Raw genomic sequence first — 18556 nt, forward strand, 5'->3', positions numbered from 1 at the left:
ATACTTTTAAAAAATAAATTTTCAATTGATTAGGCCAAAATGAAATAGAATGTTTTTGGAAAAAGCTCCAAATATGTTTCATGTATACTCTTAAAGAAAGAAACTGAAAATGTTATGTGTTCTATGATTTCTGGTACCTTAAAATCCACTTGTTTTAACAGCCAGCTGTCTATAAGAATTATCTTTTCTTGTTTTCTGAGACACTCTATGTTGTCCAATCTGACCTTGAACTCGCAGTCTCCTGCCTCAGCCTGTCTATAAGGAATATCTGCCAGAAGCAAACCTCCATATCCCTTTCTACCGTAACTACCTTGCAAGATCATTAACCTGCTCATGGCCCCTCTGCCTCTCTATAATTACCCGAGTCAAAGCTGATTTATTCGCCAACTTTCTACTGCTGGCAGGCTGGGCCAGCATGTTCTCAGTTCTCCACTGTACAGTACTCCTAATACATCATCAGGCCTTAGTTCTGCTAAGATTCACCTGAGTATCCTGTTAGAAACGCAGAGCTCTGAGCTCTCCTAGTGATTCTCATTATGCTGGAGAATGGAGCCCAGCACTCAGAATTTCAAACAAGCAAGGCAGCTGACATACAGTGACCTTGGCCTGTTCTGGGGAGCTCTTGCTAAACGGAACTGTTTTTCCATCCTTAACAACCCGGACCCACTCCCCCCACGTCCACTGCTTTCCAGTCTGCCACTCTGCCTCACTGCTCTCTTGTCCACAAGCCCTGTCATTGACCTTCTCTCAGGCTTTGGCATGCCTAACTCTTTTAGTATCCTGAATGTTTCTAGCCCTTTGCATGCCACTGCACACAATTCCAGGGATTGATTACATGTCCCATTAGCAATCTCTTCCAAACAAGCTGTCTATGATCCCCTAAGGCACAGTATGTAGTATTTTGCTACACTCTTAAATACAAATCATATAATATTTACAATGAAATAAAATATATTGCATGCGCCACCCATCTATGCTGATGTAGAGAGATGGAGTGGTCATAAAAATATGTAAAGGTGTATGGTTGTTTTTTCTCAGTACATTTGCAGGAATGCCTAAAGCTGGTAATGTGAATTGGGTTTGGGAATTTGTAGCTGGACAAAGCGTCAAAAGAGTGTGAGGGCAGATTAAAAAAACAGATGTATTAGACTGTGCAATGCCACCCAACCTATGAGACTAACTTCTTCATCTCTACTTCATCCTTTCATCTTTCCAACTGCATTCCACTCAGGCATCCCAAACTTGTGTGGCCACTCTTTGGACGTTGCTATCACTCAGGAAGCAACACTTCCGGAATCTCACTTTTAAGCGAGTCAGTCCAATAACCACAATCTCCCTTTACACGTCATTCCACCTGATCAAGCAGTAAATCTTCTGATGTACCTATCTATCTCCTCATAAGGGTGAGTGGAGATGAGGGATACACAATCTCAAGGCCTCTTCCCATCTCAGTTGTTCGACATCTAACAAGATGGGTACCAGTGCTACATTTTGATGGTTTACTGGCAACTCTCACTCACCTCTACCCCACAGTCCAAATTCTAAGTAGCACAATTTATAAGAATTAAATCATGTACCAACTTTGCACCAAAGAAACGCTGAATTCACTCAAAGACTCACTGTGGAAATATTTGCATTCAAAATAATTCCTCCTAAAGTATTCATGATAGCTTTCATGAATTTACACATTATAGTTTATGTATTATAGCTGTTCATTACATATATTTACTCACAATTTTCAAAAGGAATCTCAGTCCAGAATTATTTAATGTATGTGCATATAATAAACACATATACCTAAATTTTTCATTTTTGATAACAGTACTAAGACTATATTTTAGCTAAAAAGTAAATATTAAAATGAATGTAAAGACTGGTCAGTGTGTATTGGTTACAGCTGGGAGGATAAGTTCTAATGTGCTATTCCACAAGTAAGTGACTACAGGTCGTGACAATGTACCATGTATTTCAAACATGGTAGAAGAAAGGATTTGGAATGTTTACACCACAAAGAAATGACAAGTGTTTGAGACAGATATGTGCATCTTGACTGAACATCTCACAATGTCTATACATAGACTGAAACATTACATAGCACCCCATGAATATATATAATTTTAATGTATCGATACAAAAAAATGAATCTAGATTTAAATAGGTTAAATAATCCTTGAAAAACATTCTCCATACCTTTAAAATGTCCAAGGTAGACATTTGGCAAAACCTGGCCTTCTGAAAAAGCCACCATCAAATCAATGTTGCCAGTGACTTGAGTTACTAAATGTTTTAAGTGCAATATGAACACATTACATTGTACTTCTATAGAGTATGCAGACAAAGTTATCATATGCTACCCAAATTCTAGGGCAGAATGACAGAAGTAGAAGAGATGTCAAATTTTAACCTGGAATTTCTTCTTTTTTTTCTTTGTGGCACCACAGGCTCTCTCACGTACCCACACCTGTGTTTTTTTGGGAACCAGGGATCGAACTTGGGTCCTTGCACTTCCGAGGCAGGCAGTGGAACCACTGAGCTAAATCCCTGGCCCCAAAGTGTGTTTTGTTTTTAAGTTGCTCAGGCTGACCTAGAGCTTGTGACCCTCATGCCTCAGCCTCCCAAGTAGCCAGGGTAACAGCTGCACACCACCACACTAGGGAAATTCATCTTTTTTAAATCAACCACCACTGCGAACCATAAACTGTGCTATATGCACAGTGGTACCAATCTCTTTGTAAAAGCAGAAGAAATGATAAATGAATAAATGAATAATAAACTGTAAGCAAAACAAACAAATGATATAGAGAAATTCGGGTATATTAAATCTCAAATCAGCTGAGCACAGTGGGCCACACCTGTAATCCCAGCACTCTGGCAAGATGAGGCAAGAGAATCTCAAGTTGATCACAGCCTGGGAGAGACCCTGTCTCAAAATAAAAAAATCAGAAGGGCTAAAGATGTCGCTCAGTGTGAAGGGCAAACAAACAGAACCCTAATATTACAATACCTCTTATTTTTCCACAGAAATGTAGAAATCTTTCTTCTAGTCCTAGCTCCAACACGAGTGACACGAATTCACTCACCAAACATTTACTAAAAGCCTCTGTTATATGCCAAGCACTGTTGGCAGGCCTGGCTACAAGGCAATGAATGAGAGAATTCTTGCCCTTGATCAAATCGCACAGGCTCCTGGTACAGCTATGGAATGCTGGGTAATTCCACCACATGCTCCAGGACCCAGGTCCAGGGCGTTCCTGCTACACTAGGATCCTGTGATTACATGCAGTGCCCACAGATGAAGGTTTCTTACCACCCACAGACCCTAAGAACCTGATGAAAGGCTTCAGGGAATCCTACGCTCCCTAAATTTAAATGCAAAATTTGGTAGTTTTGTGTATGTGTAAATTTTTCTAGAGAAAGGGTATGCAGATAAAAAAACCCCCTAAATTATGGATTTTTGTTTTGGGCTTCCCACAGGAAACATTCCATTTCAGCTGTATCTAATGAGGTAAGCTCTCTAAATCTGATGACTATAACTTAAGTCACAAGAAATTTCAACCACCTGGAGCTAGTATTTCCTTCTGTTGCAAATTTCTGATTTAATATTTTAACAAGTACCATAACCACATTCATTATAAGTAATATGCAGCTTACAAATCAAACAGTAATTTGAATTCTTTGGAGATTTAATTTTTTAATCTTTAAAATACAAGAATTATTTTTTATTTAAAAATAGAAATATCTTTACTATAGAAAACAGAAACCCCTTAATATCAAGATTACTGTCATCTCTTCTTATCCAGCTGTTGCTCCTATTTAAAAAAAAAAAAAGGCAGGGGATTTAGCTCAGTAGTTCCACCCACTGCCTCGTAAGCACAAGGTCCAGAGTTCGATCCCCAGTACCAAAAAAATAAAATAAAATAAAATTCAGTATAGTGGTGCATGCCTATAATCCCAGCACTGGGAAAGCTGAGGCAGGAGGACTGCCATGAGTTAGCTGGAGGCCAGCTCAGGCTACACAGTGAGTTTTAAAGGCCCCTGATCTACATAGGAAATCCCTGTCTCAAAAGGCAAAACAAAACCACCTAATGAATCTACCTAGAAACATTAATATATGAGACAATGACATCTCGGTATAAATGTGATTGTTGAGTATGAGTTTAAGCAGGGGTTCTCTCAAGGAAGTCAAATGAAAACTCAAATATCTGCAATGGAAACACATTACAATGTCATTACCTGTGTCACAGTGACACCAGCTGGCCAGCTCAGTTATGGCAACTGTATTTAATTTTCAATCACTTGGAGTTTATGTATTAACACTTTCTGACATGTTATATAGTTGCATTAAATAAAAAATCATATAAGATTTTAAGCCACAAATAGGTATAAAAGGAATATATATATAAATTATGATCCAGTTTTACATATACGATCACTGCACTAGTCTGTTAAAGTCTACAGTCTAATGCTAAGTAATACATGTAACATTCATTTTGTCTGAAATTTTCTCTCAAAACAAAAAAATGGACTTGAGGTTAAGCACAATTTATTGTTTACTGCTCAAGAAAATAAGGGAGAAAATGAGCCAACATTTAGATAAACATATACCTAATGGATCTTGAGTGTAATATATGCAGAACAGTCAAAAGATGGTTTTAAAATATTGTTTTCCCTTAGGAAGAAAGGATGTAACTAAATTTAAAATATGTTAGAGACTCTCGTGATAGGCATGTTTTTAACAAGAGCAGGTACAAACAAGTTCGACAATGGTACATTTCTTTCTCTACAGGTATGCGGTGGAATGCACTGGCAGAAGTGGGCTGGTGCTGCTTCCTGCTTTCTCTATGTTCCCACCCAGCAAGGATACAGCCTTCAAGACAACTTTTTCCCTTCTCTACCTCATGATACAAATCAAGTAACACAGCAGGGGAATTTCCACAAAAAGAATCTGATATTAACCAATGAGTAAATCTTCAAAAGCAGCAAGATACTGGCTTTGAGGACATAAGCAGAGAACCTTTTTTTTATTCCATTAAGTTTATTTTAGGTGTACATTACGATCACATTCGTTATTGGGAATTTGTACCTGTACATGATATACCTTGGTTCTTGTTTTTCCCCCATTCCCCTTCCTTCCCTTACACCCCTCCCTATCTACAAAAACTTTGTTTCCGTTTTTTCCTTCTTTTCTCATACTTCTTCTGGAGAACTTTTTCAAGGCTAGCTAAAGGCAAAAATGGTTAACTACAAACTCATGCTTGGGCCTAGGCTACAAAGTAATGCCAACAAAGAACAAAGCTAGAGAAATTAGTTACCAAGTATCAGGTTGGAGAAGACATTTGCTCTAGTCTTAATTACTGTAGTAATATATGTATGACATTGTTTCAAGGATAGGCAAGAAGACCAGAAATAAGAAGAGTCCAGAAACAGGTCTTCACACACATAATCAATTACCTGATTAACAGCAAAAACCCCTTGTGAAGAAGTGACAATCTTTTTCCTCCTCCCTCCAAGCTTTGAGGTATAACAGACAAAACTGAATATAACTGCAAGGTGTAAATATGACTTTTTTTTTTGAGACAGGGTCTCGCTAGGTAGCTCAGGCTGGCCTGGCCTTTAACTTACTATGTACCCTAGGCTGGCCTCGGAACTCACGGTGATCCTCCTGCCTCAGCCTCCTGAGTGCTGGGATTACAGGTGTGCACCACCACACACACCTGTGATTTTCTTTTATATTTAATATACTGTGAAGTAATTACTACAATCAAGCTGAGTAACATATTACTTCACATAGTGACCATCTGAGTGTGTGTGGTGAGAATACCTAGATTTACTCTCTCATAAATTTCAGGTATATAATACATTATTGTTGTTATTATTTTGTTTTTTAGAGATGGGGTTTTAGTTCACTAAGTTGACAAATTGCCCATGCTGGGGTTAAACTTGTGATCCTCCTGCCTTAACCTCCCAGGGTGCTGGGATTACAGGTGTGCACCACCATGCCATGCTCAATTTCATGTCCTTACACGACAATAAAAAGGGTAGCTTTCCAATAAACACTGGTGGTCAAATGGATGGTCATTCAGGTGAGGGAAACCATCCATGACCCCTTCTTCACATTGTATACAAATATTAATTCAACCTCAATCACAGAACTAAGAATGAGAAGCAAAACAAAACTTTAGAACAGTGTCTATGTAGTGGGAACAGTGTCTATGTACTGGGTAGGCAAAGATTTCTTAAGTGAGACACAAAAGTCACTACAGAAGGAAAGAGCAATAAGTTGGACTTCATTAAAATAAATAATTTTTGGTCACTAAAAATAGTATTAATAGTACAAAATACAGACTAGGAGATATTTGTGCTACATCTAAACAAATGACTCATACTCAAAATATACAAAGAACTCCCACAAGTGAATTAGAAAAAGGCACAAGAAAATGGGCAAATGACTTGAAAAGCTAACTCATAAAAGACAATATCCAAATGGTCCATTAAAATATGAAAATGTGCTCAACATCTTTAGTCACAGGGGAAACCATATTAAAGCCACAATGGAAACAGGTGTAGAAGTGCGCACGTGTGATTCCAGCACTCAGCAGGCTGAGGCAGAAAGCTACATAGATCCCGTCTCAAAAAACAAAACAGACCAAAAATTCCACAACAGGATACTATTATGCCTTCATCAGAAGCGCTAAAATTGTGTAAAATCCTGGAACTCTCCTTTATTGCTGATCAAATTGTCAGCTAGTTCAACCACTTGCCAAACAGTCAAGTACTCATGACCAGCAATTTCACTCTTGGGTAAAATATTCAACAATAACAGCACAATTAAAAAGAGTGAAATGTTGCCATAAACAGCAAGATAAATAAATCTCACAGATGCACTGCTGAGTGATGACTCCAATGATACATAGTGCAGGAATTGTCAAAAGCAATCTAGGATAGGTTTAGAGGAATGGTGGTCACACTGGGAAGGGGGGTACACTGCCTAGGGAAAGGAAGGAGGGAGTCTCCTAAGGTCCTCTAATGTTCTACAATTTGTCTGGGTGAAGGTTCCCTTGAGCTGTCCACTTCGCATCTGTGCTTTTTACTGTGTAAAGCTACTCACGATAACAAAGAATAGCAAGAAAAAGAATAGGCTGAAGTTGGCAGGTGACTTTCTCAACAGTAAATGCAACTTTTTTTTTTTGGTACCGGGGATGGAACTCAGGTCCTTGCGCTTGCGCAGCAGGCGGCGAAACCACTGAGCTAAGTCCCCGGCCCAAAATGCAACTTTTTTGTGTGCTGAAAACAGAATTTGTGCTATCGCTAAGCTACAACATTTTATACACATTGCATCTTTCTTGATAGAGGTCCTTGGCTTTTACCAGATTGCCTCTCAGTACGCTGGCTCCTTGATGGCAGGCATTTTGTCTATTGCTATATACCCAGTGCCCTGCCTGATATATAACATATACTCAGTACAGAATAAAATTATAAAAGGAGCTACAATCTTGGTATAATGAATATATAAATGGAAATTTACAAAGTAATTGGTAAAGGCTAATAATGATGGTAATCTGAGTTTCCTTATTATGTAGGTGTATCTTAAACTAAAACCTGAAGTAAAAATTTCCTTTGTGTGCTCAGAATTTAAGAATCTCTTAGGAATCACACTATTTTGGGCCACAGGTACTCAGAATCCACGTTAAAGCACTTCCAAGTAAAAAAAAGACCACTATGGCTCAGATGTGGTCTGAACCCGGCAAAACTTATGGAAATCTGGTTGTTAAGGTAGCAGTGCTGGGAAGTGAGGCCTTTAAGAGGGGTAAATGTCTCTCTCAGGTGACTGAATTAGGTCTCTCAAGAGTTATTAAAAGCATCCCACTCCCTCTGGACCCTCCTCTCTTGACATGCACGTGAAACTCATGCAAGCACCCCCGCCCCCCACGACACCATCCAGTCAGTTACGGTGCACCATGGGGCCTTGACAGATGTAGCTGCCTGACCTTGAACTTCCCTGCCTCCAGAACTATGAATTAAATAAACCTCTTTCTTTATAAATTATCTAAGTCTCAGGTATTCTGTTATAGCAACAGAAAACAGACTAAGACATAAACTTCAAGCTTGAAGGCACATTAGTTCTTTCAAGAGACTGTTGAGACAAAACAAGAAATGAAATTCAATTGAATTTTCTAATATCAATGAAACTATCTATTCTAAAACAGTGGTTTCCAACCAGATGTGAGTTTCTCCCTAGCCGGGGGCACATTTTAGCAACATCTGAAGACACCTGGAGGTGCTTCTGCATCCACTAGAAGGGACCAGGGATGTGCTAAGGAGCCTACAATGAATGGACAGCCCAGCCCCCACAACAAAGATCATCCACCTCAGACGTCCACAGTGCTGAGATAGAGAAATCCTGTGCCAGCACATCACCTCTGTTAAACTAAAGGACTTTATTCTTAAATATGTGAAGGAAGGAGTCTTATTCAATAAAATAATTAAAGACTCATTCAACCTTTACTTTTTCAAAAATATGAAAACTACATTTTCCAGTTATAAAGTTATACCAAATGTCATGAAACAGGACATTTAATGTAAATATCTCCAGAAGTAATAATTACATCATTTCTAAGACTCTATTAGGCACATTATTTAATATTAATATCCTCATGAGAGTAAATAAGATTCTCATTACTAAAATAAAAAGTAGAAGAGATCAAATAAACACTAGCTAAAGGTTATACTGCTAGAAATGGCACAGTGGAAATTTGAACCCAAATTATCTCCACACCCATGGTGTTCTCATTAAAATGCATTAAATTTAAATTTCAACTCAGAGGGAGATAAAAAAAAAAGCACTGAGTCAGGGGGGCAGGTGTGACTTAGTGGTAGAGTCTGCAGTTAGCATGCAGAGAGCCCTGGGTTCAAGACTCAGCCTTAAAAACAAAAAGCACCCCCCAAGTTTCTTTTCTTTCTTAGTCAAGTATGACAATTTAAACAGTAAACAGCAAAACCAGGACCAGCTATTTTGGAATTATGTACTAATGACATGTAGGAAAGAGATTAGACAGTGTCATTTTTTTTTTTTTTTTTGGTACTGGGGATCGAACTCAGGACCCTGCACTTGTGAGGCAGGCACGGTGCCACTGAGCTAAATCCCTGGCCCTAGACATTGCCAATTTTTAAAAGGAAAACCTATATTTAATATTTTTTCTTGTGACAAATAAAATTAAGCAGTTTTATTAAGATATATGCCCAAATCATCAGACACATTCTCATTCTGGTCTATTAATGAGATAAACAAAAAAAGCATATGGCCCTGTAACTTAATCTTGACAGATAACTATCATGACCCACTTTGTCACCCCGATACAATAATGTTAGATTCCTGGCAGAAGCCACTTTAAGAAAATATTCCTATATTAAATTTTGTCTATTACTTTCCTCTCAACATTTAAAGGTTATTTGTAATTCTTTGCATTAATAGAAGGAAAAATGCTCTTACCCTATTAAAGCCATGTTCATGAACATCATCAACTTCTCCATTACTAGTCACTGGAATTTCTGCTGCTGAATTTTTGGGTGACTCTTGAGCCATGGTAGACTCCTTTAAAAAAAAAAAAAAGGAGGGAAAAATGCCACACTAATATCAAATCATAAAAGGCACATAGTCAAAAGAATATATTTATCACTAGTTAATATCTACTAGCCACCAGTTTAGAACTGCAACCTACTTAATAGTTCCACAAAAAACATATAATAAAAAATGCACCTGGCTATTTTTACTGCACTCAATCTAAATTTATCAATCAAAAACAAACTCCTTTGTTGTAAGTACCAATGGGCACTATCCTTGCCTCTTAAATAATGCTGTGATAGACAACTACTTACAGCTGGAAGAAACAAACACAACAGAAAGCCAAGCTTGGCTTTTAACTCATTACTGTAGCTCTACTTTTCCTGTTGTATTTAATGGGCTTTTAAGTGAATTTTTATCTAAAGGAAGAGTTTACCCAAGTATTTAAAAATATGTAAGCCTCTTTACTAGGAGAATTAAGTTTTATACTCTGGCTTTAAAGTTCTAAAATACTACTTAAAAACATATTTGCTAATTTTGTAACCACGGAAGATACAAATATCTTTCAGAGATTAAATAATAACAGAACACTAATCACGGTTGTTAAAAAACTGCCCCATCATGATTTTTTTTTAAAGTTTGACTACAAATGAGAATCTCATATATTAAAAGAATCTTAAAAATTATTTTCTCCTACTTTAATTTTAAAACTTCTAAGTAAATAAACTAAGCAATTTATTCCATTTCTCACAAAGAACCACTGCCCTTCTTTCCTTCCCTCCCTTGCTTTTTAATCACTGTGATGCTAGAAGTGTTACATAAGCATGTGCTCATACACCCAAAATTTCAACAGTGGTGCCCACTAGAATAAAGGTCTTGTCAGAAATACTTGCTAGGGACAGAATCACTGTAAAACACAAACAAACACTGTAATATAAACCCAATCTAGAAAAACTATCTGCGAAAATAAAGGAGACAATGTCATTGGAGAAAACCAACAGAATCTAGAATCTCCACACCTCAATGTTCACAACCAATCCAAAATTAGTAGACATACAAAGGATGAAAAAAATGCAACATGTTAAGGAAAAAAATTAATCTAGTCTAAGTCTGAGTGGAACCAGATGTGGAAATTGAGTTTTAAAAAACCTACTACTATTTTCAATTAAATAAAATGAAGTATATTCAGTGAATAAAAATCTCAGTGGAAAAAAGGAAAGCTCATGGCAGCGATGTGGCTCAGTGGGAGAACTTGCCTAGCATGTGTGAGCCCTGGGTTCCATCCTCTGCACTGGGGGAAAAAACAAGAAAGAAATAGTAGAGAACAAACCCAAATCAAAATAAATTATCCTAGGTGAAGAACAGTAGAGCAAACTGAAGAAAAAAGAGTTAGAGACCTGTTAGGTGAGATTAAATGGTCCAACATAAGTGTAATTGAAATATCACAAGGATAGGAGGAAGAAAATTATACAGAAAAAATACTTGAAGAATTAATGATCAAAAATTTCCCAAATTTGTTAAGACAAAACTTTGCAGATACAATGAACAAAAAACACAATGGAAAATAAACACTAAGAAGTCCAGGCCAAGGCAGATCACAGTCAAACTAAACTATGGCTGTGTGTTTCTTAACAACAGAGTTAACACTGGAGAAATGAGTCAGGCAGTTTTGTCCTTCCAACATCATAGAGTATATTTATAGAAACTAAGACAGCTATGTGACTGATACAATGTAATGAGACCACTGTCACTGATCAAAACATTACGTGGTATGTGACCGAATCTAAAACCAAAAATAAAGAGCTAACTTTGAAAGGCGCAAGAGAAAAATAAATATTAAGGCCAGAGAACAGTGATCCAATTAATGGCTGACGTCTCCCCAGAATTTACAAAGGCCAGAAGAGAAGAGAGCATTTAAAAGTAATGAAAAAGCTTTTTACCCAGAATACTACACTCAGGAAAAATATACTTCAAAAATAAAGGGAAATGAAAACATTTTCAGTTAAAACTAAGAGAATTCCGCAATAGCAGACTTATATTATAAGAAATGTTAAAGGAAGTTCTTTAGGCTGAAGGCAAATAAAATCAGAAATACATATAAATCTTCAGAAAACAATGAGAAGGAACTAAAAGAGCAAATAATTGAGTAAACACAAAAGACTTTTCTTTTTGTCTCCTCCTCTCGATTTCTTTATAAACCATACAACTGCTGGAAACAAATACTGTAATATTACCTTCTGAGGCTCAAATTTTACCTAGATGTAACACCTATAACTATTATATCAAAGAACAAGGGTTGATGGTGAGGGAAGTATAGACCCAAAAGGCAGCAAGATTCCAACATTTGAAGTGAAGAACTATAATTAAAAGTGAAACATAAAAACTTTAGAATACAAAGTATAGGTAAATTACGAGGAAAATAAAAATGGAATTTGAAAAACATTCAAATAATCAAGTACATTAAAATGTAGGAAAAGAGGAAACATAGGGAGAAAAAATAAGGGAGAAGTAAAAAAAACTGAAAGAAGTAAAGAAAGCAGAAGTGCGAACCATAACCTTTGTCACTCTTTCAAGTTATTTCAGAGAACAGTCTGGTGAGAGGTTAGATTGAAAAGAAAGAAAAGACTGAAGGTAGAAAATCTATCTGGGAGGGTATTTTACAGCCGAGATCAGAAATAAGATCTGAATTAAAGCTGTGGAAAGAGAAAAAGGCATTCAAGTGACACAGAGGAGGTAGAAATAAGAGACTTACAGGGTGGCTGGACTGTGGGAGACAAAAGAGGAGGAGGAATGGAATACGATAAAGATGAGCTAGCTCCTCCCCATCCTCGCTTATGGCTTGGGCAACTGGAAAGATGAAGATGTTATTCACCAGAGTGGGAGAAGCAGAGATTCGGCTCACTTGGCAAGGTCAGAGGATGTACTGTGCTGCAGACACACTGAATGTGATAGTGTTTGTGGGGTTGCCTAAGTCGTCAGGACATAAGGAATTTTGAAATGCAGGTCCACAGCTCTAGATTAAGACACAGGTCTGGAAGTTGTCTTTACTGGGATGTGGAGAGCATAGAACAGTAACAGTGGAAAGGAGAGAACTCAAGACAAGCATCCTATGGAAAATTAAAAGGTAGAGGACACTGCCAAAAAGATTTAGGGACAAAGGAAAAAATAAGTTCATTATGCACACGTGTGAAGAAGATGACAGCACTGGAACTAAATATTGTTCTGCTTTATGACTTTAAACAGGAAAAAACTTATTCTGAAAATGAAAAACATACTGATAAACCAGTATCACTTTGTGCCATAAGGCAGGTACAGTAAGTTCTCAACTTACGAATGAGTTCCATTCCAAGAGAAAGTTTGTAAGTCCAACAAAGCGAGTCTCACACACCTTTGACACAAACACATAACGCGCACTGCTCTGCGCTTCCTGGCGTCTCCTCCGCAGCACCCCCTCTTCCTCTTGCTGCCTGAGCATGCACTATCGCAGCACAGCCGTGAGCCACCTCAGCGAGGTGTCTGCAGCTATGTCTGCGAAAGTTTACAAATCGAATGTTCATAAGTCGGGGACTTACCAGAAGAAGAATATTCATTTGCCAAAAGATGTACCAGCATTCTTATTATCCATTTTCTTTCCCCACAAAGAATGACCTACTTTTGGAAACATCATTAATTATAGTACTGAATAACCAACACACAAATCAGCAGAATGGGGCTCAAAAAAACCCAAAAAAACCTCCATGTAATCTGATAAAAACAGAATTCATTTGTTTTAAGGTTCATGCTACTTAAGGTCCTTGACTACGAAGTCCAATCAACTTTCTGGGCTTTACTTTTCTACAGATCCTCTACTACTAAATCTTGAACACGAAATGTACTTTGCCATCTGTGAATATTGCTTTAACTGTTCCCAATGTTTGAAATATTCTCCCATCTTTAGGATTTAGTAAAATCCTGTCCACAACTTAAGGCTCAGCTCAAATGTTCACTCTTCTAAGACTGTATTGTGTAGTGAAACATAACATTTGGGTTAAAATCTCAGCTCTATAAGACAGCAACTACTTTGTGATCTTCTTAATCTTATTATTCACATCTATAAAATTAAATATATATACACTTCAAATACTTGAAGAAATGAAGTAAAGATGTATTGAAAGCCCTTAGCACAAAGTAGACATTCACTGAACAAAGAATGATGCTTCCAGTGTGCTAATAAGTGCTTAACAACTGGTTCTCCAAACAAGCAAACAAACAGCCTTGGTCTTATTATTTGTCTAATTTTGTTATGTCAATACTCTCACTGTGGCCAGTTTCAAGGTTCTAACATGATCTCACTGAATCCACAGGCAGGAAGGGACATGCAGCAGTAGCAGTGCACCATGATACAGTATTAACAACACAGAAATACCATAGAGACAACCTCCAGAGCAGGTAACAGTAAAACACTTAGAAACTAGTATGTTTTGAGTATTGCCTTTATTTTTAATATAGGCACTTAATCAAAGCTTATATAATTTATTTATGTAACTTATGTCTATATAATTTAGGTTTTATAATTTAGGCTATTTAAAAATCTTTAAAAGCTGGCTTACAAATTCTTAAAAACTTAACCACCAGTTTTTGCTGATTGGTCAGTACAAACCAGCTGCAGCTACCACTAAACTATTTCAAAGTTAGAATATAAGTATTAGGCACACCCACTGTGTACCTAAATCTTTGTATGCAAACTTTTAAAATCCAATACATGGATATCATATTCCAGACTGTGATTTACTTGTCCAGAAATGATTAAAGCTGAACATATTTTATTTACTTTTTATTTTACAAGGCAACAATCAACTAATGTCCCTTTTCTTTCATGCTCTGTTAATTCCAAGTATATTCTAAATCCACAGACATGTACAAGGATAAAATCAGAGTGGATCAAATATTCTGAGACTGAATTCTGTTTTATGCGCTATAGAAAAAGTGCATTTATTTTCCTAATGGGTGACTGTCTCAATTCACATGTATTTGAAGGAACTTTAAAGGCCAAATTAGTTTTATAACATGAAGAGATATGCAAAACCAAAAATATGAGCATGGAACTGACCTGAAAAATTAATATGCTGTACAACCAAAACAGTGTAAGTTGAAAACTAGTTTCCTGAATCTTTTCCATGGATCAAAGTTGGGGATATATTAACAGGGCACATACCTAATAAAGACTCTGTAGTGGTGCTTTATTCCCAAAGTCCACACAAAGCCTCTAGAGGGAGTGGAATGTTTCATTCTTGTGTGCCAGTGATTCTCAACCTTCTGTCTGGGGAGTTTCTAACCACTCCACAGGGGTGATCATTTAATGATAGGTCCCAGAAAGCCCAATATAAATGGCCTATAAGGTTCTGAACTATTTTTATAAGTTCTTGGGCCGGAGATTGAGCTCAGTGGTTCCACCTGCCTTGCAAGTGGAAGGACCTGAGTTCGATCCCCGGTACCAAAAAAAAAAAGGTCTTGAGGTGACTCTAATGTGGAGCCAATGAGAACCACTACTATAAGCATGTCCTAAACATGGGAAGAAAGCGAATATAGCAAGGTCAGCTACAACAAATAAGTATCTATCACACACATAAAAACCCAAGACTGTCTACTGTTACTTAAGGACTCAGGTTACATGCTGCACCTTCAACCATAACCTTTGTCACTCTTTCAAACAAACAGAAAATGTTACTCTTGGGAAGGATCTGCAAAATAATTTGGTTCAACTTCTCATGCAGAGTAAAACCACAAGCGAGATACACCGTACATGCATTAGAATGGCCAAAATTAAAACCGACAAAACCAAGTCTTAGCAAGCATGTGATGCCACTGTATTCATACACTGCTGGTCAAAATAAAAACTAGTTAAAATCACTTTGGAATGTAGTTTAGCTGTATTATTAAACGGATTAAATATATACCTAATAATCCAGCAACCCTACTCCTGCGAAAAACAAATCCTTATGTCTCTCAAAAGACAAATACTGTAAAATATTCAGGCAGAAGAGTGCTTATTATGGGTGGAAGAGGACTGCGTCATGTCCTTGGGGAGGCAAACATTTCTTAAACGTAAAAGGCAAAAACAGTAACAAAAACACTGGTAACCTGGGCTTCATCAAACTCAAAAGCTTCCAAAAGACATCATTAAAAAATGGAAAGGCAAGTTACAGAGTAGGAAAATATGAATGACCGATACTCAAAATATATAAATAACTCATGCAATTCTGTAAGAAAACAACTCAAATATAAAGTGGTCAAAATTTGAAGATATTTGCAGAACAAAAACACAAATGGCAAGTGAAAAAAAAGCTCAATATCACTGTTATCAAGGAAATGCAAATTAAGACCACAACAAGATACCAAGTGTTAGTGAAGACCAACTGGAATTTTAATGTATTGCTGGAGGGAATGTTAAAAAGTGCCTCACTTTGGAGAACTGCTCAGCAACTTTTTATACAAGTAAATATACAACTGACCATACAATTTATCCATTCTGTACCTAAGCATACACCAAAAAGAAAATATCCTGATTTGTATATAAGTATTCAGAGCAGCCTTACTTATAACAGCCCAAGGAGGGAGGAAAAAAGGTCCATCAACAGCTTAATGAATTTATAAATTGTGGTATATCCATACAACAGAATATTCCTCAACCACAAAAAGGAATGACATACTGATACACAACACCACTCCTGAGCAACCTCAAAAAATTATGCTGAGTCCAAAAAAGTCAGACACAAAAGAATACATAATATACAACTACATTTCTATAGAATTCCAGAATATACAAAGCTGATGTGTCATGACAGATCAGTGGTTGCCTGGGAGAAGGGTGGGGAAGGAAAGGGTTGACTGCAAAAGGACAAACTTTAGAGTGATGGAAACGTACTGGATCTTAATTCTTCATGTTCTCCAAACTTATGCATCTGTCAAAACTCCTTGGGCTGTACATTTTAAACAGATGTATTTTTATTGCATGCTATGAACTGTTGATTTATTTTGAAAAAAAGGTAAATTTCCCTTTTATCATCTCTAACCCCAAATAATTTATGTTTCCTGCGAGCCCAAAATCTATCCATAGAGCAAGTCCACAGCCTGGTGGGGTGCACACACTGGCCTTGGTCACAGTGCCCACCAATGGGAAGCTCTTACTGACTCTGTGGGCGCTATGCTCTCCATCAGAAGGTACAGACAAACACACTGCCACAGGATCAAGGGTTCTTATTTTTATGCTTGAGCACAAAGGGGGAACAGAAACTCTAGGCTGACTGCAAACAAAAGTGGACAGGTTTTATAGAATCCTCAGGGTAGACAGAGAGCTGGTCCTTTTTTGAGGGGCTAGAGGAGGATCACTAAGCATTGAACCCAAGCTGAGCAATATCCACAGACTTTTCTTTAACTATTTTGAAAAAGGACTTCACTAAGTTGCTATGTTACCCAGGCAAGACTCAAATTTGCAACCCTCCTGCCTCAAGTTCCCAGAGTGCTGAGATTACAGGGATGCCACCATGCCTGGTCAGACCTGATCTCCTGTCACTGCATGCAGAGGTGGAGTTTTGGCAGCACCTGCACTCTTTCATCATGCCTCTTCATGTAACACATCTCATTACCATCTTTAGCTCTGCTTCCACTAATAAAATAAAGGTAACTTTACAGAGGTTGCTTCAGTGACTATTCTATGCATGCATTTGTTCCTTAGCACCTTGAATTTGCTCCTTATCATCTGGGGTAGGTACATGTACTGAACATACCTTAATTCTTTTTATCCCCTTCCTCTTCCCTCCCTTCCCCCTCCCTCCATCTACCCCCATCTCTGGGTCCTCTTTCCATTTGCAAAAGTTCTATCTCCCTGTTTCCTATTGTCCTTTCTTTTTTTTAAAAAAATGCTTTGGGTTTCTCATTTAAGAAGAGCTGACTTTTTATTTAACCTCTTGGTCTCCTGGTGTGTATATTAATTTTATACCCTTCAACACAGGTCCACTTTTTAACTCTAAATTCCCTGGTCCATTTGTTTGCCCCATAAAACCGGGAGCTAACTTAGCTTTCTCAAAGGGACTGACTTGCTGGTTGACTGCAACACAGCAGCAAAAAAAGCTTATCATTTTCAAAAATACATCTTGTTCTGACTTGTGTCTAGATGTCCCCCCAAAGCCTTATGCAGTCATAGGTGGGGCTTTTTCAGAGGTGGCTCAATCTAGAATATGTGACTGATTCAATGGATTAAGGGTGGGTGATTACTAAATCAGTCCACTGATTGGTTTGCGACCACCCTAATCCTGGTAGCCTGGATACAATATAAGGGTCAGAAGGAGGCGTGTCTTGTCTCTTGCTTGCTTTGCTACCTTCTGCCTTCCAGAAACTATTTCTCTTCTGCAATGCCTATCTGCCATGCCACCCTGCCTTGGAACCAGCCGATTATGGACTGAAACCCCTACACACTGTGAGCTAAATAAACATTTCTTCCTTTAACTTTGGGTGTCAGGTGTTTTGTCTCAGCAACAAGAGAAAAGTAACGAAGATACATCTCAACTACAAAAATTAGATTAAGCCAATATTCTCTCACTGTAAAAGTGACTGCTTTGGCCTGTCATTTAGAAACATATTCCCGTTGATCCAGAGCCTGAAAATCCTAAGTATTGCCTCCATGAGGATGCCCAGACAATGACAAATAGCTAAAGAACAGGAGAGCATGAAATGCAGTAAGGAAAAAAATCTTTGTTAATCATCTTAGATCTTTTAAAACAGCGACAGAGACATACCTGGTTTACCAAGCATTACATAAATTTCATTCTTTTTGACTTCCTAGCTCCAGCCCTCTCCCACTCAGTGCTGGGAAAAGCTTCCACATTTTGAGCCTTGGGGAAGGACACAGCCTGCCTCATACTATGTCAAAGATGAAAACACCAGATTCTCTGACAAGTATCTGGAGTCAGGATGCTTGGGTTCCATTCATGACTCTTCTACCTCCTTACTGTGAAC

The 18556-nt window shown here is 37.7% G+C and overlaps 1 protein-coding gene across 16 annotated transcripts in view; it reads right to left on the bottom strand.

Annotated features, from left to right (window-relative positions):
• The window catches only part of Arfip1 (ARF interacting protein 1), a 105980-nt gene that overhangs the window by 53291 nt on the left and 34133 nt on the right, over positions 1-18556 (bottom strand). For 9 of the 16 annotated variants that reach the window (XM_087205777.1, XM_087205773.1, XM_004869195.4 and 6 more), the window contains one exon: positions 9491-9592. The exons of 5 other annotated variants lie outside the window; for them this stretch is intronic. In XM_087205777.1, the coding sequence (XP_087061903.1) occupies positions 9491-9583 (93 nt within the window). In that variant the 5' untranslated portion in view covers positions 9584-9592. Of the gene's footprint in view, positions 1-9490; positions 9593-13134; positions 13211-18556 lie in introns of those variants that run through there. 2 more of the 16 variants (XM_087205779.1, XM_087205774.1) reach the window with 1 other exon arrangement.

The sequence above is a fragment of the Heterocephalus glaber genome, unplaced genomic scaffold (assembly GCF_053883595.1).
Source record: "Heterocephalus glaber isolate CG9 unplaced genomic scaffold, H.glaber_assembly_v1.0 deba00000613, whole genome shotgun sequence".
Lineage (NCBI taxonomy): Eukaryota > Metazoa > Chordata > Mammalia > Rodentia > Bathyergidae > Heterocephalus > Heterocephalus glaber.